This window comes from Indicator indicator, chromosome 13, assembly GCF_027791375.1.
Source record: "Indicator indicator isolate 239-I01 chromosome 13, UM_Iind_1.1, whole genome shotgun sequence".
Classification (NCBI taxonomy): Eukaryota; Metazoa; Chordata; class Aves; order Piciformes; family Indicatoridae; genus Indicator; species Indicator indicator.
This window is the reverse complement of record NC_072022.1, coordinates 13,781,349-13,806,641: the sequence shown is the minus strand read 5'-3', so window position 1 is coordinate 13,806,641 and position 25,293 is coordinate 13,781,349. Positions and strand designations below refer to the sequence as shown.

Here is a 25,293-nt window from a genome sequence, read left to right as displayed (position 1 = left end):
ATGAGCCCTTGCTCTGCAGGAAATCAGAACAGCTGACCCTAAGTTTTTCAAGCATTGGAAAAAGATGCCCAGGGAGGTGGTGGAATTACTGTCCCTGGAGGTATTCAAATTACAGGTAGACATGGCACTCTGGGACATGGTTTAGTGGGCTTGATGGTGTTGGGTTGATGGTTGGACTTGATGGTCTTCAAGGTCTTTTCTAACCTCAAAAGTTCTGTGGTTTTGCCTCTGGCTTTAAAATGTTTTATCTGTTAAATATCTATATCAGTAATTAAACTAGGTTTCTTATTTTATGCATGTATGCACTCTGTACTGGCAAAGCTCTGTTGTGGTTTTCCTACAGAAAATGTGGGAAAATTTACATGACACGTGATATTCTGCTTTGATGTTATAAAGCACCTTGATGGAAGAATAATGGCCTTGAGTCTTGTAGCAGTTCTGCTCCTGGTGTCATCTTCTCTAACAGAACTGCATTTTGGTTTGATACTTGGTTTAGTACAAAACCTGACAGTATGAGATTACTTTAATTGGTTCCAAGATATTCCTTAAGAGTGTATTAGCAGGTTCATTGACACATAGCTTTCCATAGTAGTTCCAAAGTATGCTCATATTGCACAGCAAATAAGAAGGTTTTGTAGAAAAACACTCTTATTTCTTAAAACGTGCCCATAATGTCATCTTTGTTTGCTTTTGGGGTTTTCTGGTTCAGAAGCTCAGTTATCATGGGCACTGAAGGTAAAGCAACTCACACTTATGATTGAGAGCATCTTTAACTACTTCCCTTAAAATAGGACATTGAATTTTTCAGAGGGGATTCCTAATCTGTAACCAGCTTCATTTCTCCAGCGCTCATTGACTCACAGCTCTCTAACTATGCACACAGGACTCTGACATTGCTGAACACAGAGTCCTTACCTGTCAGTATTTTGGTAGCAAAAAAGTGGTGATGACCAATTCAAAGGACTACTTTGAAATGAAATTAATTTGTGTTTGTAGAAAATGTTAATTTTCTTCCAATAAGGCATTGCCTATGTATATATATATATGGCATGTGCTGGAAAAATAGAAAATGGTGAATCTACTAATACCTTTAATTAAATGCTCCTTCATGGTCTTCTAATGTTTCCCAGTAGGGAATTGTAGAATATTAAATTATAAATCAGTGTTCTTTCTTTCTTTCTTTTTTTTTTTTTTTTTTTGCAGCTACAAGAAAACCAAGATGAAATTGAAAATATGATGAACTCTATTTTTAAGGGTATATTTGTTCATAGATACCGGTAAGAAAATGCATGCTATGGTAGAGTGCTAACAAAGTGTAATCATAAATAATGTCAAGTTTCTGCATTGAATTTTCTACTGATGTAATATTCTAGATGTCACAAAAGCAGTATCAAGAAAGGGAAGAAAATACAAGTGTAACCTGTATTAATTAGTAGAGCCACCCACAGAACTTAATTTTAACTCAGTAAAACAACTAGATAGAGTTGTGGGAGCCATGGAATTTGAATCTTTGTGGTTTTGAAAAGTTGTCCAAGGTGGGAGCACAGATATGGTATATCTTAAGAATATGAGAAGAAATGGTCAGTGAATATCATAAGAGGACAGTTTTGGTTGCTGAGGAGTACCTCTGAGTATGCATTTGATTTTCTGTGCCTTGGGTGTAAATTGGTTTCCACCATCCATGCTTTACCCACAGCTACAACTTCACTTTAGGCTTTTTCCACCTTAATTATGCAATCAAAAGCCTTAATTCCAGTTAACATGGGGATTTTTTTTGGTTTTGTTCATAGTTTCAGGCATTTGTAGCAAGAACGTTAAACAGTAATTGCAGCATTAGCACACCACGAAGGGGTGTTTAATGGTTAATATACTATATGATACAAGTCAAAACCCTGGTAGGATATAGATATAAATAATCCATATATTCATGTGCATATGTGAAAGTGTTCTGTTTAATACCTGAAAACAAGCTATAAATAACCTTCTGTTTATTTTAGAATTCTAGTCAGTTGCACAGACAGTATGGTTGTCAGAGAGCAGTAGTCTTTTAAAATAGAAGTTGGGTTGTTTTGCATAACAAAATACCTCAGAGCATCTGCAGTATCTTGGTGCAACCAGCTCTTTAAATGTTAATTGCTAACCAAAGTCTAAAATAAATGATACTAAATAAACTATGCAATTAACCTTTCAGATTTTTGGTTTAACTATTTTATACAAATGGCAGAAAACAAAAAAGGATCTATGAGAGGAAGGTTAGAAAGTGAAGAGGAACCCATAGTTCAGTTGGGCAGAGGGATTATGGTAAATATGGAGAAAATCATGCAGGAAACATGGAAGGGGCTTGTGCTAAGAAATATGTGAGGGTGAACAACTCAGTGGAACTGGAGCATGTATCTTTAGCACCCAAGCTTGATACTTGAAAAAAAGTTTATGGGCAGTAGGCCTTGAGCTACTTAGCAGCAGAAGGATTGGGTATTGTGGTGGGTTGAAATTCCCTCCCACATTAACCACACCAGACTAGCTCAGATTGGAAGCAAATGAGGCTGTATTTACAACAAAATTTACAGTCTACAATGGAATGCAATGATTATGTACAAAATATACAGCATTTACAAATATGTACAATTAACAGAAACAGTACAAAACCTTCCTGGCACAAGTCAGGAAAGCTGTCCCTCTGCCTTCCCCTTCCCTGCCTTCTCCAGACCCCCCTGGCAAAAGGAAGAAAGACAAGAAGCAGAGAGGTTGTTATAACTTAGCCAAGGTCAGTGTGCAGGTGTGTTGTCTCCGAAGCAAAGCCAGAAGAGAAACGCAGAAGCACCCTGCTAGACTGCCCAACAGAAAAACACCAGACAGATGACCTTTGTTTTGAGAACTGCATCTTAAAGGTTTTTGTCTCTCCAACTGAAGTGTTTAGAATAATCATTATTTTTCTTTCTTACATCCAATTGTGATTTATTTACATTCTTTTACTTTTCTGCTCGAACTCTGTGAAAAGAAATTAAAGGCATAGCCTTAAACCCACCACAGGCATACAGAGTCAACTTGTAAATTAGGTTATTAGCTCAGTGCAGCACTCTCACTATTTTGTTATGAAAGCAGCTTTTATGTCATGTAGACAACAAAGCTGAGGAAATTAAATGCAAAGAGTGTTTGCATTTTTGTCCCTTCAGAATTTATTATATTGTATCGAACAAGAAGTCACTTTAATATTGTTTCCTTGAATCTCCTGTTCCTGTGTGAGGTTGGTAAACGTCTCTGCCTTTTGGTCATCTGCAAGCTGTTCCTTTTTGGTTTTAAATCCTTTTGTACCCAAGATTGCTTTTCATGCCTCCTGCCACCATGAGTGAAAGCTTGATTTTGCTGATATTGCTGTATCAAAGGAGAGGCCAAATAAGCAGAGTTTATTTTTCTGTAGCCTGAAAAAATACCCAAGCTGACACTGTTAGACCACTGAAGAACTGACTGAAATCAGGCCAGTGGTGGTGGGCTCCAAGTATGGTGAGTGACACCCTTTCTGCCAGTGTATAGAGAGGGTCAGAAGAAGTAAGCACTTCTACATCTGTCCTTAAGAGCCACCTTTGTGAGGGGTCATCATCTCTCTGGTTTCCTTCACTTCTGTGAAGCTCCTCTGAAAGTCTGTTACTACATATACCTGAATATCTGTACACAGAAGAGAGCACAGATTCACATTTCTGTAGTCATAGATGTGTAGGAACATAGAGGTGGGAAAAAGCCATGTATTAAAACCAGCTAATGGAAGAGAAAACCCGGGCCAGGAAGGTGGAAAGGAAAGGATTTCAAACTGTTACCTGCTTCCATAATGTTTCTTAAGCATTCTTTCTCTCAAATAGCTCAAATGATGTATAAAATTGACGTAATTTTACAGTCTTTAGACAATGTCCAAGTGGTAATTATTTCAAAAGAATGTTATTTTAATTATTCACAGAGAATAAAGCCTTTCCCATGATATAATTCGGAGTCTGCCACAGCAATTCATGCTTCGTGACCTTTGTAACTTGAGTAGCAGCTCCTTGATCTAAACACAGAGTTCCCGCCAAAACTATTTCTTTTGGAATGCAGTCGTGTTCCTACTAGTAAGCTAGAGTTGCAGTGAGGTTACACCCCCTGCCATCATCTACAAGCAGTATTGGCTGGCTAGGGAAGTTTCACTTGACTGCAGCTTGGCAAATGTGATGTCTATTTATAAGAAAGTCCATAGACTTGCCGGTCTGACCTTAGTGCCAGGGAGGGTCATGGACCAGATCATCCTAAGGGCCATCATGTGGCATATCCAGGACAACCAGGGGATCAGGCCCAGCTAGCATGGGTTTATGAAAGGCAGATCCTGCTTGATGAACCTGATCTCCTACGACGTGGTGACCCTCATGGTGGATGAAGGAAAGGTTGTGAATGTCATGTGCCTGGACTTCAGTAAGGCCTTCGACACGGTTTCCCACAGCATCTTCTTGGACAGACTGGCTGCCCGTGGTCTGGACAGGCACACTCTTTGCCAGGTCAAAAACTGGCTAGCTGGCTGGGCCCAAATGGTGGTGGTAAATGGAGTTAAATCCAGTTGGTGGCCAGTCACTAGTGGGGTTCCCTAGAGCTCAGCACTGGATCCAGTTCTATTTAATATCTTCACTGATGACCTTGGTGAGGGAAGTGCACCCTCAGTAAGTTGGCAGATGACACTAATTCAAGTGGGAGTGTTGATCTGCTGGAGGCAAGGAAGGCTCTGCAGAGGGATCTGCACAGGCTGGATAGATGGGCCTAGGCCCATCGTATTAGTTTTAATAAGGCCAAGTACCAGGTCCTGCGCTTCAGTCGCAACAACCCCATGCAACACTTCAGGCTTGGGGCAGAGTGGCTGGAAAGTTGCTTGGCAGAGAGGCATCTGCTACTGGTTGACAGTCAGCTGAACATGAGCCAGCAGTGTGCCCAGGTGGCCAAGAAGGCCAACAGTGTCCTGGCCTGGATCAGGAGTAGTGTGGCCAGCAGGATGGTGACTCTGTACTCAACACTGGTGAGGCCACACCTTGAGTACTGGGTTCAGTTTTTGGCCCTTCACTGCGAGAAAGACATTGAGGTGCTGGAGTGTGTCCAGAGAAGGGCAAAAAGGCTTGTGAGGAGTCTTGAACACAAGCTCTATGAAGAGTGGCTGAGGGATCTGCAGCCGTTCAGCCTGGGGAAGAGGAGACTGAGGGGACACTTCATCTACCTGAAAAAAAGTCGTAGCAAGATCGAGGTTGGTCTCTTCTCCCAGGTAACAAGACACAGGATGAAAGGAAAAAGCCTCAAGTTGTAGCAGGGGAGGTTTAGATTAGATATTAGGAAAAATTTATTTACCAAATGGGTCATCAGGCACTGGAAGAGGCTGCCTAGGAAAGGTGCTTCCGTCTCCTTCCTTCCAAGATGCTCCTTTCCCCACTAAAGAGTTATAGGATGATGGTCACAAGTTATATGGGATTTCCACTCTGGGAAACAAGAGTGTTGTATGACACAGGGTGGTTTGTAGAGAGAGTATAATAGATGAAGTTTCATAAGGAAACAGGTAAGAGACTGAGACAAGCAAAAACCAGTCATCACAGGGAAATGAAAACTGAAACAAAACTACAGAAAAATCCTTTTCCCTCCCTGCAAATGTTATCCTAAGGAGGTGAATCTTAGGTGACAAAAAAAAATGCATTCTCTTCTTATGTATGTTGGAAAAATCAGAGATAGATTACTGGGATCATCTGCCACTTGTAGGCATTAAAAAAAAAGAGAAAGGCAAAAAATTACTTCTTTGTACCTAAATATGTTTAACCATGATACTGATGTTTAAAAACACACACTCTTCCCTTTCCTGCAGAGCCATGTATCATACTTCATACTTCATATAAGCAAAGGTGTTATTATGGTAACTCTTTGTGAAACACTGGACCAGGCTGTCCTGTATCTCTAAAACCAGTGCTCTGAAACCCTAAAAGTAAAGAAGGTTTTTCTCCTGGTCAGATGAAACCTCCTGTGTTCCAGTTTGTGCCCATTGCACCTTGTCCTGTCACTGGGCGCAACTGAAAAGAGCTCACCTCCACCCTCTTGACCGCCGACCTTTACATATTGATAAATACTGAGAAGATCTCTCAGTCTGTTCTTCTGCAGGCTAAACAGCCCCAGGTTACTCAGCCTCCCATTGTAAGAGAGATGTTCCAGTGCCCAGTGTTGGACTCTCTGCTGTAGTTCCCTGTCTCTCTTGAACTGGGGAGCCCAGAACTGGACACAGTACTGCAGGTAGCACCTCACCAAGGCAGAGCAGAGTAGAAGGAAACCTCCCCTGACCTGCTGGCCACAGTCTTCTTAATGAGCTCCAGGATGCCATTGGCCTTCGTGGTCACAGGGGCATATTGCTGGCTCATGTTGAACTTCTTATACACCAGCTATCTGTTGTAGACTTGCAGGGTCCTAAATACCTTCAGCCTTAATCAAAATATTAAGAGTGTAATTTTGGATGAAATACATGCTGAAGTGGCAGTTTTAATGATGGCTTCTTTGAAACAATCAATTAGAAAACCTGCTTCCTGACACTGGTTGCTGTGGTTTGTCCTAAGTTTTATGGGTCTGCCTTGTCAACCCAAAATTTTAAAAAGAACCAGTGAATTTCTTACATGATGCTCGTTTGTCAAACCCCTTTATGAAGTTGCATCTTGGGTGAGGCGCTTCACTAAGAACTGAAATACAGATTGGGAATTTTGCTGCGAATAGCAAAGTGTTTCCCAGTCACTGCAAAGATGGCGCTTTGCAGTTTGTGTTTTCAACACAAAGGTCAAATATATTTTATGTCAAAGATTTTGAGATCCATCACTGTTTTTGGTGTCTGTGCTGAACTGGATTGTGTTCCTTTATAGAAGCATTTGGCAAGGAACACAAACTTAGTCCGAAAGTACTTCCAGTGTTGGTGTGATTAGTATTTCTATATCTTCTTGTGTTACCCACAAGTAGTGGATATTTAAAAAAAACTAAACAATTCATACTGACTTCAGCAAGGGGCTGAAATATATTTGTGTAAAAGTAAGGAAATAATTCTAGTTTGATAACCAGCAATTGATCACATCTTCTAAAGGCTTTTTGACTCTTTGTGTTTGATACAGCATTCATACAGGCATTCAGTCTGGGTTAATGACTCCTGCAAGAATAGGAATGATTCCTACTGGTGATTCCTGGAAGATGGTGGTTGAGTAGAAAACTATTGTCTGCAAGTTCTCTTGCTTATCAAACATCTTGAGTCTGCTAATCTCACATGCATTATGCATGATTCTTTTCCATTTTCAGTTATACTGAAGAAGTTTGAATTTTATTATGCTAAAATAACTTTCTTTTTTCTTTTTTGAAATTAACTACGAATAGCAGTGTGGATTGAGTGTTTGTCCATAGTGTCCAGGGATTCCTGAGAAGCTTTTGAATCACGAATCAGTTTTTCACTGTGTGCCTAGAGAAGCTTAAATTAAACCTTACAGAAAAGATAAATCTTCCTGATTTTTGGATGGCTGTGCTGGATGATTAAATAGCTGGTGACATTTGGGTTCTTTTTGGGGTTGTCTTTAAATCCCTCCAAAATGCTTCACAGTTAGTAAATTTATAAGATGGTGAAATTACCTTCTTGGATGTGAGATCTCAATCTGTCATTCCCTCTTGGTAGTGTCTGCCTGGCTACTTTGTGTTCCTTCATACATGGCTCGCCTCTTTTATTCTTGATTCTTTCTTACTAATCCTTTAGATAGTTCTTCAAGTCATATATTCTGATGCCTTCCATATACATTTCGTTGTTAAAATAGTTTAGAAATACTTATGTATAAGAGAATTGCTGATCTAATTTACCATGAAGTAATATACAATTTGACATATATATATATGAATATATTCATAGTTTTAATTAAAATTTGTCTTCATTGTGTCTGTATTTCCCATAATGTAGTTTTTCTAGTGCAAACCCTTGAACGTAGTATTTTAGCACATATGTCCTTGCAGTGTCTAAAACCTGTTTGAGAATTCCCTGGTAGGAATTTTAATATGTTAATACTTAGGGCATACTTAATTCCCTACTCTGCCTGCTATGTGGCTTTTCCATTTTGTGAATTCACAGCTACCTTGGGTTTGAGGTTGTAGAGTCTTCAGGGAGTTTGACAGGCCAGTTTTAATGATTTGGAAACTGATACAGTCAGTGTCTTTCAAGAGAGACAATGATAGTGATTTGGTGGCATTCCTACAAATATCCCCCTCTCATTCATACAGCAGCTTGAGATTCATGTTTTATTTTGTTACCTCAGTACAATTTCCTCCCTATAATTTGAAACTGAGTGGGTGAGGAAAAACAGAGGAAGTTTCATATCTAGTCATGTGTGGTGCTGCAATTGATTACAGTGTTCAGGTACAAGCAGTGGCTTTCACCTTGCTGTCTGGAAGATTGTATCCTGTACAATGGGACCAGTCTGAAGACCAGGACTACATAGGCAGTTGCAATATGGGGTAATTGTGGTTCTATTATACTAATTTGTGTGTATGAACTTACACAGTAGTAAGTATCTTGAACACATGGTTAACTGCATTTTATTTTGTAAAATTTAAGATTTCAGGAAGAATACAGTTTCTTTATCATAAATTAGATTTCATTTTGGGGCTCTGTTGATGCTGGTTTTGAATTAAATTAATGTTTATTGCTTTTCCAAAAAGATATTTTTATAGAAATACAGACCAAGAATCTCTATTATGAGGAAGGCCACTGTCTGCAAAGCATCAGATATTCCCTTCTTGTGTACAGTGGCTCTTTATGTTCCTCTTTTCTTACAGCTGAAATTTGGAACTGTGAAGCAGCGCCAGCTGGAATGGCATAAGTGATTTCTCATAGTAACAGATGTCTCTGAGATGAAATTACTAAAGGGCCAGATGGCCCCAATCCCTTCTCCTGTTGTTTATCTGTCGTTCATTATTAGTAAATATGCCATGCTCTCTGTCAGTCAGGCAGGGAAGTGCCAATCAGATTGAAATAATCTCCATCTTTGATCTCTTTAGGTGATCTCTCCAGACAGTTTCCTGCTGCCCCTCCTTAATAAGCAGCTGATAAATCTGCATGAGATACGTCTTTGCCACTTCCATCACTTGCCATAGTCAGAATGTGGAAAAAAGGCAAAACTGGAAGAAAACAATATTGAAATGAAAACATATTCCTGGAGTCTGTTATAGAGGCTTTCGTGTGATGCAGAAGCAAGATCTACTTGTGTACCAGATTCCAGTCCCTTGATTAGACTAAATAACTTTTTCCATCTTTTAATTGTTCTACACCTCTAGCTGAAGAGAGTCAAGCCTGCTGCTAAGCAAGTGTCAGGGACAGTGTTTCAGAAATGATTCTCCAGAGTAGGTTTGTAGATTGGACTCATAATTCTGTTTGAAAGTAGGGAAGTAAAAGATGGGGGTAATAGGCTAAAAAACAAACTAGGGTGAGAATTTTTTTTATACTAAGGAAGTACCAGATCTTAATGGAGAAATACTTGTATTATTGGATAGATCAGTGAGTTCAAGAGCACAAAGGAACAGAAAATCAGTAAGATGACAGTGAGAACAGTAAGAGATGACCAAAGTTCGTCAAAAGTAAAAGCAAAAGCCCTGATTACAACTAGGGCAATGGAAATGAGAAATAGAAGGTGGATGTGTCTGTAATCTTGTTAATCCTTTCTCTTTTCTTTTTTCCTTATTAGTGATGCTATTGCTGAGATCAGAGCTGTCTGTATTGAAGAAATCGGTGTCTGGATGAAAATGTACAGCGATGCCTTCCTGAATGATAGTTATTTAAAGTATGTTGGTTGGACACTACATGACAGGGTAAGCGTGGTCTGTCACTGTACATAGCAGTGCACTGTAGGTAGCTGGTGTTACAGTACCCAAGACATGTTAAGTATGTCATCTTTGATTTATAAAAGGATTGTTCTTGCCTGTGATGTTTCAATCAGCTTATTTCAAAGTATTCACTTGAAACAGGATACAGTACTCTAAAAGTGCATGCTTAGTTCATGTGCTGTTTGTGTTTAGAATATCTTAATAGAAATACCTCTGTGATGCTTTTCTTTTGATTACAAGAGAAAGAGAAGTCTCCTCAGATTACCCCTGATAACATTTGTGTCTGGAGTAGAAAAGAGATTTCCAGATGGGCTGCCCAGTTCAAGAGAAACAGGGAACTACTGGAGAGAGTCCAATGGAGGGGACTGGAGCATCTCTCTTACAAGGAGAAGCTGGGAGACCTGGGACTGTTTAGCCTGGAGAAGAGCAGACCAAGAGGGTATCTTCTCAATAATTGGCAATATCTAAGGGTAGAGGTCAAGAGGATGAGGCTGGGCTCTACTCAGTGGTAGAGGGCAAAGGTTACAAACTAGAACACAGGAGGTTTCACTTGAACTTAAGGAAAAACTTCTTTCCTTTGAGGATGGCAGAGCGCTGGACCAGGCTGCTCAGAGAGGTTGTGGAGCCTCCTTTGGAGACTTTCAAAACCTGCCTGGATATGTTCCTGTGCAACCTGATCTAGGTCATCCTGCTCTAGCAGGAGGGTTGGACTAGATGATCTCCAGAGATCCCTTCCTGTAGCATCCCCACACCTTCCAAACCCTGTCATCCTGTGGTTCTGTGAAGAAGAACGTCTTCAGGACCTCATTGGGCACCACTGAAAAGAGTCCAGCCCCATTCTCTTGACCTCCACCCTTCAGATATTGGTAAATATCTGCTCTTTCCCAGACTAAGCAGCCCCAAGGTCTCTCAGCCTCTCCTTGTCAGAAAGATGCTCCAGTCCCCTCAGCATCTTCGTGGCAGTCTGTTGGACTCTCTAGTAGTTCCCTGTCTCTCTTGAACCGGGAAGCCCAGAACTCGAGGCGGTACTCCACATGTGGCTTCACCAGGGCAGAGTAGAAGGGGAGGAGAACCTCCCTTGACCTGTTTGCCACATTCTTCTTCATGTACCCAATCATGTGTGGACTTCTTGGGCAGGAGGGCCATTTTCTTGTGCCAGCAACCTGTTCCCCACTGGTTGGCCTCTCAGACCTTTTTTCATTCTTCTACCTGTGCCTGTCCCATGATGACAGATGGGGTGTAGACAATGTCAGAACAGTAAGTCCAGTGTATAGTCTTCCTGTCCATGGGAAGAGGAAAGCCAGTGCTTTTGGAGATGGCTGAATTGCTTGAGTGGGCTGCATGCAGCCCATGCTCTGTCACTTTGAACCCTTGTGCACCAACTGTAGACCGTCAGTATCAGCCAGAAGTTACCTGTAGGCCCTTTCCTAAAGAGATAGAGGCAGAGTCTTCATCAACCACCTCGAGATCAGATGGCTTGATTTTGTAGTTACTTGTTACCTTCTATATCTTTTTTTGCAGTTACTTGAAAGGGAAACAGTAACAGACATTAAACTGCTGGCACATTAAATTCTTTATATATGCAAATAGGGAGAAAATGTAACATTGTTTGTGGGCAGCTGCCTGTGATTTTTGGTTTTTAACTGTATTGCAAATTGGCTTTTCTCACTCATTTGCATAAAATTTAAAATGTACATTAAACAAATTCCAATGTGATATGATTTAATATTCATGTGCATTTGATTAGGGTATTTTGTCAGCTAATCTCAGTGTGTTTTATTTAGCAAGGTGAAGTGAGGTTGAAGTGTTTGAAAGCTCTTCAGAGTCTGTATACCAACAGAGAGTTATTTCCAAAACTGGAGCTGTTCACTAATAGATTCAAGGTAAGGGGAAGTACAACTTTGGGAAGGAGTACAGAAAATAAACGTATCATCTGTGTCATCCTGTTGTGGTCTTTGAGTCATGAATATTAATGAAAAACAAACTAATTTGTTTGTTACAAGGATTGTAACTGTACTACTGAATGCTGAAATTAAACCAATTTCATTTTATGGTGTTTATCTTGTGATATTTGTCAAGCTTGACCACGATGATTATTTATCTGCTTATATTCTTGATAGTTTATATATTGTCATTATTCAGTCTGATTGTGCTTATTTAAATAAATTTCAGATTTATTGAATTTCAAGGACATGTGCTGGGTGTTTCACACAATCTATAATATATCTGAAAGTAGGAGCCTGTAACAAAAGATTTTCCATAAACCAGCTTTTTATCTGAGTACATGCTTGTGTTGGAGGAAGAGGTACTTCAATCTGCGTCACAATATTCACCACAGTGAAATACCTTGCTGCAAAACAGGATTTTACAGGGAGCTTTTAGACCAACCCCAGGAGAAATCAATCTATCTCCCTTCCTTTCCTTCCTTTCCTTCCTTTCCTTCCTCTCCTTCCTCTCCTTCCTCTCCTTCCTCTCCTTCCTCTCCTTCCTCTCCTTCCTCTCCTTCCTCTCCTTCCTCTCCTTCCTCTCCTTCCTCTCCTTCCTCTCCTTCCTCTCCTTCCTCTCCTTCCTCTCCTTCCTCTCCTTCCTCTCCTTCCTCTCCTTCCTCTCCTTCCTCTCCTTCCCTTCCTTCCCTTCCTTCCCTTCCTTCCCTTCCTTCCCTTCCTTCCCTTCCTTCCCTTCCTTCCCTTCCTTCCCTTCCTTCCCTTCCTTCCCTTCCTTCCCTTCCTTCCCTTCCTTCCCTTCCTTCCCTTCCTTCCCTTCCTTCCCTTCCTCCCTTTTCACTAGCACAAACGCTTTTGCTTACTATCTTGGTGAGAACATTGCTGTTAATTCTCTTTGTGGCATGACTGCTTTATTTCACAAGTATGTGGAAAGATGAGTGTAGAAATACTGTCATTGCTTCTGTTTGGATGCTCAGCAAAGAAAGCTTTTGGGCACTGTCGCCATGTCAGCTGGCACCTTTTACCATTGCTTTTGTGTTCTGGAGAATACAGAACTGTGGTAAAGGGTGTATCCCCCAAGAAAAGACTAATTTAATTTATTTTCATTTAAGCATTACTATAATGCTAGTGAAAAGCTGTTTAGAAGTGGAGATGACTGATGTATTTTCCTTTAAATCATGATTATAACTGATGAAAAATTCTATTTAGAAAAGGAGATTTATATACTTGTAATTAACTACTGTGTATGAGACTTGAATACTTCTCACTGGATTTTTTTTACTGCTTCACTGCCTTTGTCATTGCAGTTACTGTTAATTCCTCCAGTGTGATCTAGGAAAGCACAAAAGTATAGAAAACTTGTTATATCTTTCTTGTATGTAAACAGTTCATCAAAACATAATGGGAACCTGCCTTTTGCCACATTCCTTTGAGACAGAGAAAGGAGATGCTTAATCAGCAGTAAAGTCAATATATTAAGGAAGGTTTGTTGTCCAGTATGATATACAATAGAACTGACTATGAATAATTTCTTTCATTTGAGATTTTTAAGGGCATATTAAATGAACATCTGTCAGGAATGAACTAGATATACATGACTTAAAAGCAGGAGTTGAAATTAGGTCATTTTGTGAGGTGACTCAAAGGCCTGTATTCTTCTACTTTTATAAAGTCCCTTTCTGGCACTATTGCAGTAAAGATGACATTTCCTCTCAGAGAAAACTACCTGGCAAAGCAACTCAGACCTCAGACTACTTTTGTAATGCCTCCACAAGCCTGGCCTACTTATTGTTTCAGAATACTTAGTCAACTTCCTAGGAAAAAGAACCCTCCAACTCTGCCGCTTTTCTTGGTCCATCTGTTTAGACTTACAAATTTGTTTATATTTGCTGCTTTCACAATTTTGATTTAATTTTAAACAGGCCATTAAAATTGTCGTGGTCTCTATATCTGCTTCTCTTAACTAGGAAATGTGCTGGGTGCTTCCCTCTTAAACTCCTGTAATTTGTAAGAGGAAATTCTGCTTTGAGTCTGAACCAGTTCCATCCACCAGCAAAACTTTTCATGATTGGAGACACTTTGAGAAAGAATTAATCAGTGATGTACTTGAAAAGAACCCTACAGGAGCATGAAACTTCTAAGTACTTCCTCCTGGCTGTGTAGATATTTTAAAAATCTTTGTTAGAAGTTAGGTTAGCCTATGCAGTGCTTCTTGGTTTAGAATGGCACAAGGAATTTTCTGTCCAAAAGAGTCAGACAAAAGGGAACCGTGCTAGGAATCCTTGTCTTCCTTCTGTCCCATTAAAGCTGGTTTTACTACAGAAACCTGTGTCATAATGAAATAAATTAGAGAATAGGTGAGTTCAAAGTCTCTGTGAGCCTAGAGAACAGATATGTTTTACATGATTTATCAGTTTCATTTTCCAAAGAACAAAAAGCTGGCATTGCCCAAATGCCTGCACTGCACAGCAGTACTGACAGGGATACAGCCTGTGGCATCAGGATGGAGTAATGCTACATTACTTACATGTCTTTTGTATTTCCTCATCAGGCTTTAATCGACCTGCACAGTTCAGCTGATACTTAGGTCAGTCCATTCAAGCTGTCAAGAGAAATCTCTCAAGAGATCATCTGTTTCAAATATAAATTAATTTGATCTAGAATGACTTACTGGAGTATTAATATTTCACCCCCTTCCAAATAGCTGTGACAAGAATCTGTTAATATTATCTCTTTAAAGGAAAAATGCACTCTTTCTAGCATTTGTGTTTTGAAGAGCAGCTGATATGCTAGAAAATAAACTTTGTCCATACAAAAAAAAAAATTGTCCATTGAAGAAGAGACTTTCTCTTTCCATCAAGAAATTCTGTCTGATATAAGCATTAACTGAAGCCATATGGAAAACATATGAATCGCCTCTTCTGCAGTCAGTGCCATAGTCAAGATCCAGCAGATTTAGGTGCAGCCATTTAATTCCCATTTCTCCTCCCTTTGCAGGAGAGTGCTATCTCCATGGCCTGAGAGGCAGAAGGAGATGGATTTGCTCTACAGTCAGCCTTATTTGCAGCCTAATAAATAACTGCAATCTGATCTTCACATACAGTGAAAATTAGTATTTCCAGTTACAAATACAGGTCTGTGTGCTATTCTACTGCTGTACAGGGGTGCAGGAAAAAAAAATCTGTCAAAGCAGATGGAGCAGCTGGGGTCTGTAACTTTCTAAGCCGTGTACATTTCACCTTCCAGAGGCATTAGGTGTTCAGGTGAGCTTCAAGGATCTTGGTGGCTGGCTGGCAGGTGCTGTCATACAGAGATGCTGATGCATCTACAGTGTTTATTTAAGCCTGATGTTTCTGGGAAAAAATGAGAGGATAGAATAGTCTTTTGGATAAGAAAACATTGTCACGTCAGTTAATTTCAGAATCCAAAAGGACTCCAACTTCAGAGAGTACCTCTTGCTGTGTGGATAGAAGATCCTTTTGCTTGCAGGCTTTTGCAGAGATACAGAAGGAGCTTTATATTTGTGTGCTTACTTCTTCATGCTCAGTTAGTTCCCTTCCTGCAGTGTCCTGGAGTTCAAAATACACTTTGAGGGACTATATGAAATTCCAATGAAACTTCTAAGATCAATGTATCTGACTGTTCTTGCTCTTGTTATTGTTGTTCCTTGGTCAGGAAAAATTGACAGCAATCTTTTTGTCTTTTCCATGCACAGAATTCCAGTTTGGAAAGTTATTTCACTGAGCCTCTTCACGGACTTGTCAGTCCCTAAAACTGTCTAGATAGAAGAGTTAAATGCATCAAGTTTCTGGGGAGCTTAGTGGCGATTGACACAAAGTGCCTCTCCAGACCTGGTTTTGTTGAGAGGTAACACTTGAGAGACAGCCACAATGCATCATTTACAGAACTGTTCAACACTGAAATAAGCATTAGTTGCTTGATATCCACCATCAGCCTTTACTTTGTCCTGATTTGTCCTTGGTGACTTTCACTGTTGTTTCCTAACACTTTCCTTCTTTCTTTTCCAAACCCTGTCTTCAGTTTTTTTTATATCCCTAAATGTCATATAGCACCTAGTCCTTCCTGAAGCAGGTCAAGCTGGAGAAATCAAGTTTTATTTTCTGGTGGTCCTTTGTTTTTTGCATTAACTTGATCAGTCAAGCAAAGAACATGGAGACATACTGCATTTTTATGGATGGATAGGAATTCTCCCTGGAAAGGGAGGACATCATAGACTAATCTCATCTATTTGGGGTTGCCAGTAAGCAAATTGAAACTGAGGAATAAGAAACTCTTAAGAGATTTTTCATAACTATGAAGTCCTTAGTTCTAAAATCGTTAAGTGAGATTGGAAAGTGATGTGCTTGTCTCCACTAGAAAGAGTGTGGGAAAATGCAAAGCCAAACTATGGAATTTCTGACTTTTCTCTAGAAGATCTGTAGCATAATTCATCAATTCTTAAGATGTAGCCAGGTATAAAGAGCACATTTTATAGGCAATATGGAGGTGCACATATTTGGGTGAGATTTTCTTTGCAGTATTTCCAAATATGCAGCATTCCTTGCTCTAAAATTACTTATTTCAGGGGGATGAAGTGGGGCAATGTTTCTGCTGTCATCTAACCCAGGTACATCCCTTTTCAGGAAAGAGCTCTTGAATAAGACCAGTCAAGAACAGTGCTTCAACCTCAAAGCCTGCTTGCTTCTTTCCTGGCAAACACTCAAGGCTAGGAACTGTTAAGCAGTTGTGCTCACTCCTGTGCAGTGGCAGTGTTGTTCCATTGTGTGTATGGCAGATATCTTCCTCAGATGTGCATTAAATAATTGAATACTAAAGGATATTCTTGTGTATAGTTGCCACATCTTTCTCCCTAAGGGTATTTGTTTTGTCATCTATAGAATTCCTCACCTGCTAGCTGTTTCTGGTTTGTCACTGTAATAAAATTCCCTTTCAGGATCGCATTGTATCAATGACACTTGACAAGGAGTATGACGTCGCTGTCGAAGCCATTCGATTAGTCACACTAATACTTCAGTGAGTGTTTTGCAAGTATATTCCTTTTGAAAATTACCTAAGCCAGTAATACTTAACTGACTTGATTTCCTGTGTAATGAAGTGAGTCTGTTACTTTACACATAGTATGAAGTTGAACTGAATGTATACTAATAGGGTTATGAATCTAAAATAAGGTATTCCATCTTGTGGGAATGCAGTAGGCAAAGTACCAAAATGTATTGATGTCTCCAGACTGTCAGTGCATCTGCTGGCGTGGAAGAATGCCAAAGGGCATCTCTACCTTCTGCCAAGGGCAAAATGATTGTCCTCCCCAAAACAAGTATGCATAGGTTACATTTGCTAAAACAACTCTAGCATCTGGATGTGTTCCTGTATGATCCTGCTTTAGCAGGGTGGTTAGACTAGGTTGGACCTCTGGGTTTTCAGAGGTCCCCTCCAACCCCATCATTCTGTGATTAGCTAAACAAATGTCTGGCAGTAGTAGATTTGGTTACTGGACACAGTCAAAAAGAGTCAGCTGGTGGATAATCTACCAGCTTTTCCCTGTCAGCCTACACACCTGTGGTCAGATTGTGTGGAGGTGGTAGTGGTAGCTTACAATTCTAAACATGTGGCCATGGAGTTGAAGAGATACTTCCAGGCCCCTCAACAACTTCTTACTGAGATGCAGTGCCTTCCCTAAGGCAAAGATCCAGTCTGAGGATCATCACACACACTGTTTGAACCAGCTTGTCCACAGCAACCTCATGAGTGTGCTGCTGGAGGAGCACTGCTAGGCTTTGATTATGTGTTTGTTAAAACATATGTTAAAGAAAATCTGTTTTACAAGCATGAATAGAATTTCTACATCCTATTTTATACCCAGTATCTCCAGTCTGAAGAACATTTTTGAATGTTGGATGGAGCCCAACTCTTCTCAGTGGCATCCAATAAAAACATAAAGAGCAGTGGACACAAACTAGAACACAGGAAGTTCCATGTAAACATAAAGAAAAAATCTTTTGCTTTGAGGGTGGCAGAGTACTGGAACAGGCTGCCCAGAGAGGTTATGGAGTCTCCTTTTCTAAGGGCATTCCAAACCCACCTGGATGTGTTCTTGTGTGATTGGCTCTGGGTGATCCTGCTGTAGCAGAGGGGTTGGACTAAATGATCTTCACCTGGATGTTTTCCTGTGTGTTTGACTCTGGGTGATCCTGCTTTAGCAGATAAGTTGGGCTAGGTGATCTTCAGAAGCAGTTCAGAATATGATTTAGTAGGCATGGTGGTGTAGGGTTGACAGTTGGACTTGATGATCTTTGAGGTCTTTTCCAACCCTAATGATTCTAATTCTTTCAGTGGAAGCGAAGAAGCTCTTTCGAATGAAGACTGTGAGAACGTTTATCACTTGGTGTATTCAGCACACCGGCCTGTGGCAGTAGCAGCTGGAGAATTCCTTCACAAAAAGTAAGTTATTGGTTGTCCTGCAATAAGACTAGATTTGTGAATGCTTTCTAGTAGGGTTAAGATCAAAAGACAAAGAGTAGTGAAGTTATTTCACTCAGAAGAATGAAATATCCCTGTTTGGCAAAGCAGGAATTTAAATTTCAGAGACTTATGCACTTTTTCATATTCAAGATCTAAAGACTTGAAGAAAATGAATTTACTTTTTTCTTGCTCTACAATTCATGTGACTTTTCCCAAGTCTTCAAGGTCCAAAGAGGCTGAATAAACTTCTAAAGTTGGTTTAAATTCTGCAGCTTTTGCTGAATTACTGTTGTGATAACTTATGTAGGGCCTGTACATACCTGATGTTCTATCTCATAGGCAGTCATCGTTTTTACAGAGGTTTAAAGCAGTTTATTTCAAAATTGTGAACTTGAGGAGGTTTTATATAGTAATAATTAAGAAATTTGTTTTCTAAACTCACTGATTTCCCTTAAAAATATGTTTACACCCTGTTTACATCTTTATGTACCCAGCATGGGAAAAGAAATGAGCTAGCCTTTCCATGGAGGTGAATCATACCACATCTGTAACTCTGACCAGGACGTTGCCGCATCGTAGTAGTCGCATCAACCTTGGCATTTTACTCTTTGCAGATAAAATTCTTTTAGGAGTAATTTTCTTTTCTCCCCACGTGGGTTGTGACATTAGAGTTGTTTAATTTGCAATCTCCTCTAGGCAAGCCTGCCTAGACTAGATGATCTCTGGAGATCCTTTCCAACCTCTACCATTCTGAGACTCTTTAATACATTTATAGAGTATTTATATCAGAATCCAAGTTATCCATTTTTTTCATGCCAAGATAGAGAAACAATCTATAAAAACCTTAGTTTTCCTGTGCCTGTGTTCTAATTTTTTAGAACACAGATGGTTTATTAGGGATTTATAAATCTACATGGGAATTGTAAGCTTTCATCGATGGATTTCTGGAATTCCAGCTTTGTGACCAGATATAACCTCTTTCAAGGAATACATTTCCAAAATTCAGTTGCATTGACTTTCCTCCATGACATTTTATGAGTTACAGGAAAGGGTTGGATACTGAAATTCCTTTGTTAATCAACATGTGACAAAATAATGTTGAAAAAGGCCTCCAAGGTGAATAAAGACATATCTACACCTTTGTACTCCTAGCATGAAGTCAAAACTATCCTAACTTTTCCTTACACTGTTGCACTATGCCGTGTTCTACAAAGGTCTCTCAAGGTAAACATTGAAAGAAGATTATCCCTTTCCTGACACTTTTCTCTTGCCTTCTGCCAATGCACAAGAGCTAGTGCACCGTTTAAATAAGTTAGTATCGGCTTGACGCATTTGAGGTGGGATTTCTCTCACTTGATTTTTTTACATTTAAATACCACTTTCTACATGTATCTAGTCATTAGACTTTCTCTCTGTAGTTAGTCAAAGAAAGCAAACACTAGAGAATCGCTGACTCAGCCCTGAGGTGCATCTTTTAAGATATTTTAGCACCTGCACAAGTGTTTCTTCCTTTATTAAGATAAGCAGAAAGGAAGAGGCAATGCCTAACTAAAACGCATTTTTGTGTAACTCATTCTTTTCAGTGAATGACAGCAATGAATAGCTGTCAGAATAGCTGTTTCATGCTTCTAATTTTCTTCACTGTAGAAGCAAGAAACAGTTTTCAAACTTCTGAATGTAAACTAGTCATTGCTGTAAACTGTAAAGTTGGCACAGCTGAGATTCTCTTTAAGCCAACAAATTGGAGTGCTGAGAGTAGTTTGGAATTAGCCATGCATCAAGGAACTCAGTGCAGAATGTATAATTTACCTGGAAAACAATCAAATAATAGAGTGGTAGCTTAGTTTAGCCTTTATGCTGCTACTGGTACTTGAGGTTGGTTGGTTAATAGGGTGTCAAGTTTGTTTATACCATATCCTAGTCAGTGTGAGCACAGTGAAGGTACAATCTTAGTTCTTAAGACACAAATGGAATAAGTGCTACTAAGACTTAATAAGTTAAAAATGCAAAACTATACAAATTATGAAAATATGTAAAGCTGCGCAAAACCCTTAAATATGAATGTATTTTGGAGAGCTTTTTCCTGGGTGAAATTCTTCCAGCTCTGTGAACTTGAAGACTCGAAAGAATTCATCTCTTCAGACAGGCAGAAGTCATGCTGTCCTTCACCTGAAAGAAATAGCTTGAGATATTTTCAGTGTCTTTTATCAACAAATCTACAGTAATAGGAATGAATGCTCATCATATGATTGCAGGAATGAGATTTGTTTTGATAAACATCATAGCTCTTTTTGCTTGTTTTTAGACTGTTCAGCAGACATGATCCTCAAGCTGAAGAGGCTCTAGCAAAGAGGAGGGGGCGAAATAGTCCAAATGGAAACCTTATTAGAATGTTGGTTCTTTTCTTTCTTGAAAGTGAGGTAAAAAAATAATTTTAAACCTTTACATGTTTAATAAAAAACAGAACTTAAGTAGTGTTTTATCAATCTACAGTAACATGTTTTCTTTCTTTTCCTTTTTTTTCATCATTTCAGAAATACCGTATGTCCTTTACCCTGCTCCCTATTTCCTTGCTCATCAAGAAAATTCAATTCAAAGTATTCTTTGTGGTTTATTTTGCTCTTGCGTGCCCCCTCACTGTACCCAGTACAGCATTGCTGCTAGTATGGTGGCTACCAGGATTCATTGCTACATAGAAATGTAACTGGTTCCTTTTTTTAAGATAACCATATTAGGACTTGACCTCTGGAGTTACTCTTTATGGAGTAAAGTAATTTGAACCAGAAAGGAACAAAAATTACTTAACATCTCAAATTATGAAAGAATCATAGAATTATTCAGAGTGGAATGGACCTGAGTGTTCTTAGCTCAAAGCAGAGTTGGCTGTGAGGCTAGATAAAGTTCTTCAGGACTCTGTGCAGCTGCATCTTGAAGACATTGGAGAATGGAGAATGTAAACATGTGTACGATGACATTGTTTGGTGAACACCTTCAGGCAGGGATTGTGCCCATAGTCTGTAGAGACAGCATAGAGGGGAAGTTTTATGGTAGACATTATTATATTAATTCAAGTAAGGAATTCAGTGGTGAGGAGGAAAACTTGAGAAGATAAACTACCAGGTAGAGGATGCTCTGAAGATAGAGAGGCACAGGTTTAAAAATTATACATTTGATTTGGTAATAAACAGGTGGAAAAGGAAGGCTGAGAAAGTTTAATGACAAACATTTCTCTACAAAGGGAGGGTAGTATATTTGTGTAAAAAAGCAAAAGGAAGGGTACTGCAGTCAGGTATTTTAAGTGTTACGCAGCCTTGAACAAGAGGCTTGGCTGTGAGAATGAGAAAAAACACAATCAGATGCTGAGAGGGCAGAACAGCATTCAGGTACAGTGTTACTGTTAACAGTCTTTAGAAACACCTGATAAACATACATGTCTGGTTGCAATATCACTACTTGTGTGAGTCTTAGATCTGCTCTCTGAATGTATTTCTAGTTCCAGCTTCATAAAAACTTAGACTGTAATAGATCAGTTTATCTTTCAGTAAAAATACCTTAAATCTGAGTGTCTGTGGTTGGACAGTTCTTGCTATGGCTTTTTTTGAGACAGGTGTTAGAAGCGAAGTTTTAATAATTAGAGAATTGGGTGTTTCCATCTGTATAGGACTAGAAGACGTAAGCACTGCAATCTAAGAGGTACATAAGAAGAGGTAACAGTTAAAGCTGTGATAAGCATCAGTAGGCTCTGGGACACAGAACATTTTGCCCAAAGCTATCAGAAACGGGAATAGGTGAATGTACTCGCATCTCCTTCTCTGCATTCTTAGATACTTTGCAGTTAAGGAACAAGTCCCACGTCTAGCAGGCAAATCAGAACTGCATATTGGGCTTGTTATTTTTTGATAGCAGCGAAAGATCAGTTTACAAAACAGTAGAAGCTTCTGGATTATTTTTCTCACTTTACAATGACTGTGTTAATTCACATTAAAACATGTTTTGCAGTTAAAATTAGTGCTCATTCAATACCTCCTAAAATCAGCAGGATTTCTCTTGTTGTTTTCTGAGCACACAGCAGCATGTATGAAAAATAATTGCCTGTTCAAAAATGAGCACAAGTCTCTCTTTAGTCTGATGTCTCACCACCTCTGCTTTTCATAATGCAGTAAAAAGGGAGGAAAGGCAAGTTTGCAGCTCCTAGGTCAAAGTACTGAGAAAGACTTTTCACAAACAAGCTGCTTTTATGGAAAACAAGCTCGTATTGGTTTTATTCCTTCTTCTATTAAAACACAACCCCTTTGTCATGTAACTTGTATCGTTCATTTGGAAGAAGACTGCTGAATTTTTAAGAGTTAGTTTCAAACTGACTTTTCTTTCCAACTAACCTAATAATACATGCCCAGGACACTCTTCGTGGCCAAATGATTGTGATAGTTGAAAAAATGCTGCTTGTACCAGAACACTGTACTGATGGTTGCCTTGGATTTTCTAGTTGCATGAACATGCAGCCTATTTGGTAGACAGTTTGTGGGAGAGCTCTCAAGAATTGTTGAAAGACTGGGAATGTATGACAGAATTGCTCTTGGAGGAACCAGTCCAAGGAGAAGAAGGTATTTGTTTAACTTCTCTACTTCATTAATATTGCACGGTATTTTAAATTACTCCTTCAAAAGATGTTTCACTGTGGTTGATAGAGATCTTTACATTGTGGCTTGTTTAGAAAGTGTATTTGAGGAAGATTTTCATCTAATACATTTTTAATGCACTTTGCTTCAGAAGCAGCATTTTTGGACTCTGTTTTTCATCTTGTGAAGTCTGCTGTACTGTGGTTCCCTAATATTAAAGGCTAGAACCACTTCTTATCCGAATGTTTAAATAGCTAGCGTATGCATGGACACTTCACTAAATTGAATAGCTAATACAGTTGTAAATAAACAAGCACTTCAGGTGGTGTTAGTTAAATGTGGAGCTTTTCCAGACAATGTTAAAAGCTAATGAATTCCCAAGAGGGAATAAAGCAAGCAGATTGTTTTGTCAATTATTTTCAAATTTCCTTTAGCTAATAAGAGATGTGTGCACAAGGTAGCCAGGGAGTCCTAACTGTAATGACTGTCACTCAAGATCCTTTAGAATCCTTCAGGATTCTCATGCTTTAGGGGCCTTCATAGAGGGTAGTGGTTGAAAAATCGATGTATTCCTATTATGATGTGCTCATCATCTCAACGTTTCAAAATCTGATCTTTGGGTATCCACCTGCTACAAGCGTGGTGCTTTCATAGTAATTTCCTTAGGAAATTATAGGCACTTTGTTTTTGTGTAGCCTCGTGGGGTTTGATTTTCTGTAAGTGACCAGAACAGAACTAATACTTCATGATACTGAGATCATTTTACAAGGAAGTGACAGTGGACTGTCAGTTGTTTTCCCTCCTCTGTGATGCTCTTTATTTTGTGGATCTTCATTGTATTCCCCTTAATCCATCCTTTATCCAGACTACATTTCTCTGGACTCTTCATTTCTGCCATATTTATTTTGAGATAATGTGAATGGTAATTAATTCAAAGAGCAAGTAAGAAAGCTTTGGGTTTATAAATGGAACAAAATGATGCTTGCTGTGTTGTTGTCTATTCCCTCTGCTATACAGCTGCACTCACAGGTTTGACTTCTTCAAGATGCCTTGCACAACCATCAGAACTGATTTTACTTCTTGTTTTCCCTCTGTAGCAATGTCTGACCGTCAGGAGAGTGCTCTTATTGAGCTGATGGTCTGTACAATCAGACAAGCTGCTGAAGCACATCCTCCAGTAGGCAGAGGCACTGGCAAGAGGGTAAGTGGTGCTGCTGGAGGTAGCTCAGACCTCTGTGTGTTACTGTAGTAACGTAAAATATTTGTTTACTAATGCTATATTTTCACACTTCAAAATTACATTTTTAGAATTCATGTTTCCTGTGTCATATGAACATTATGTAGGAAAAACAGTAGAAATTCTATTTCTGGACATTTTGGGGAATTTTGTTTACTTGTTTGATTGGGGGTTTTGCATTGCCAAGTCAAGTAAATATACAGCATGAAAACATTTTTTTTTTTTAATATTCTTTTTATCATATCTCTGACTTACACTTGTGAAGTACCCACATCTACAGCCCTTAATGTTAAACCTAGATTAGAATTGAAAGTGTAGAGCTTGGGAACTAAATAAGATTGCATCTGGCTGCCTTCCATAAAAAGGAATGTGCTGCTGACATGGGGGTGAAATTTCCAGAAAGAGCCAACAGTATCTTCATCATGGGAGTAGTTAATCACTGGATCAGAAGCTGAGTTTATGCTGTTTCCATCCTTAGCAGTTCTCCAGACCTGACTAGACTAAGCCCTGAGCAGCCTGGTCTGACCCCTGAGCTGGCTCTACTTCGATCTGGAGGGACTGGGACCAGCCTGAATGCATCCATGTTTTTATGTATCCATCTTCTTTGACCTCTTCCACTGAGTGCCATGGAAGTTTAACAATTTGACGTTCTGGCCATATTGCAATCTAGTTGCCTCTTTATTATAGTGATTGCTTTGGGATCAGTGGAAGTCCATTCCTAAAGCTGGGCATGCAGTTTTAAACATTCCAGTATGTCACAAGGTCAGGGTGATCAAGAGGCTTTCAGCTGTATTCCCCATAAATACAGCATCCATGTTCCAGAAGAGTCTTCAGCATCCCAAACTCATTTCCCTTATTTTTGATATTCCCCCTCTTATTTAGCTTAGACTAAAATTAAATAAATCCACATGAACATTTGGTACTCCTGTTAAGTTCTGTTCTGAATAGTCATAACTAGTTTATTTTAAAAAGCCACAAACTTAATGAAGGTGAAATAAAAGGTAGACTTAGCACTCTTTATTGCTAAACTAAATCCACTTACTTAGCTTCTTAACTTTTCTGTGCAAAAGCAGATTAGCCTCATGTCCAGAAAAAGCATCCCAGGAAAAGCTCCAAGAAACTATCAAATGAAACATGCTTGATG

General features: G+C 39.3%; 1 protein-coding gene across 1 annotated transcript in view; it reads left to right on the top strand.

Annotated features, from left to right (window-relative positions):
* STAG1 (stromal antigen 1) overlaps window positions 1-25,293 on the top strand; it is a 137,411-nt gene that overhangs the window by 60,394 nt on the left and 51,724 nt on the right. Inside the window, exons 8-15 of the mRNA XM_054386236.1 lie at window positions 1,204-1,277; window positions 9,732-9,855; window positions 11,655-11,753; window positions 16,768-16,847; window positions 18,165-18,272; window positions 20,599-20,713; window positions 22,780-22,897; window positions 24,010-24,113. Of these exons, the coding sequence (XP_054242211.1) occupies window positions 1,204-1,277; window positions 9,732-9,855; window positions 11,655-11,753; window positions 16,768-16,847; window positions 18,165-18,272; window positions 20,599-20,713; window positions 22,780-22,897; window positions 24,010-24,113 (822 nt within the window). The remainder of the gene's footprint in view (window positions 1-1,203; window positions 1,278-9,731; window positions 9,856-11,654; window positions 11,754-16,767; window positions 16,848-18,164; window positions 18,273-20,598; window positions 20,714-22,779; window positions 22,898-24,009; window positions 24,114-25,293) is intronic.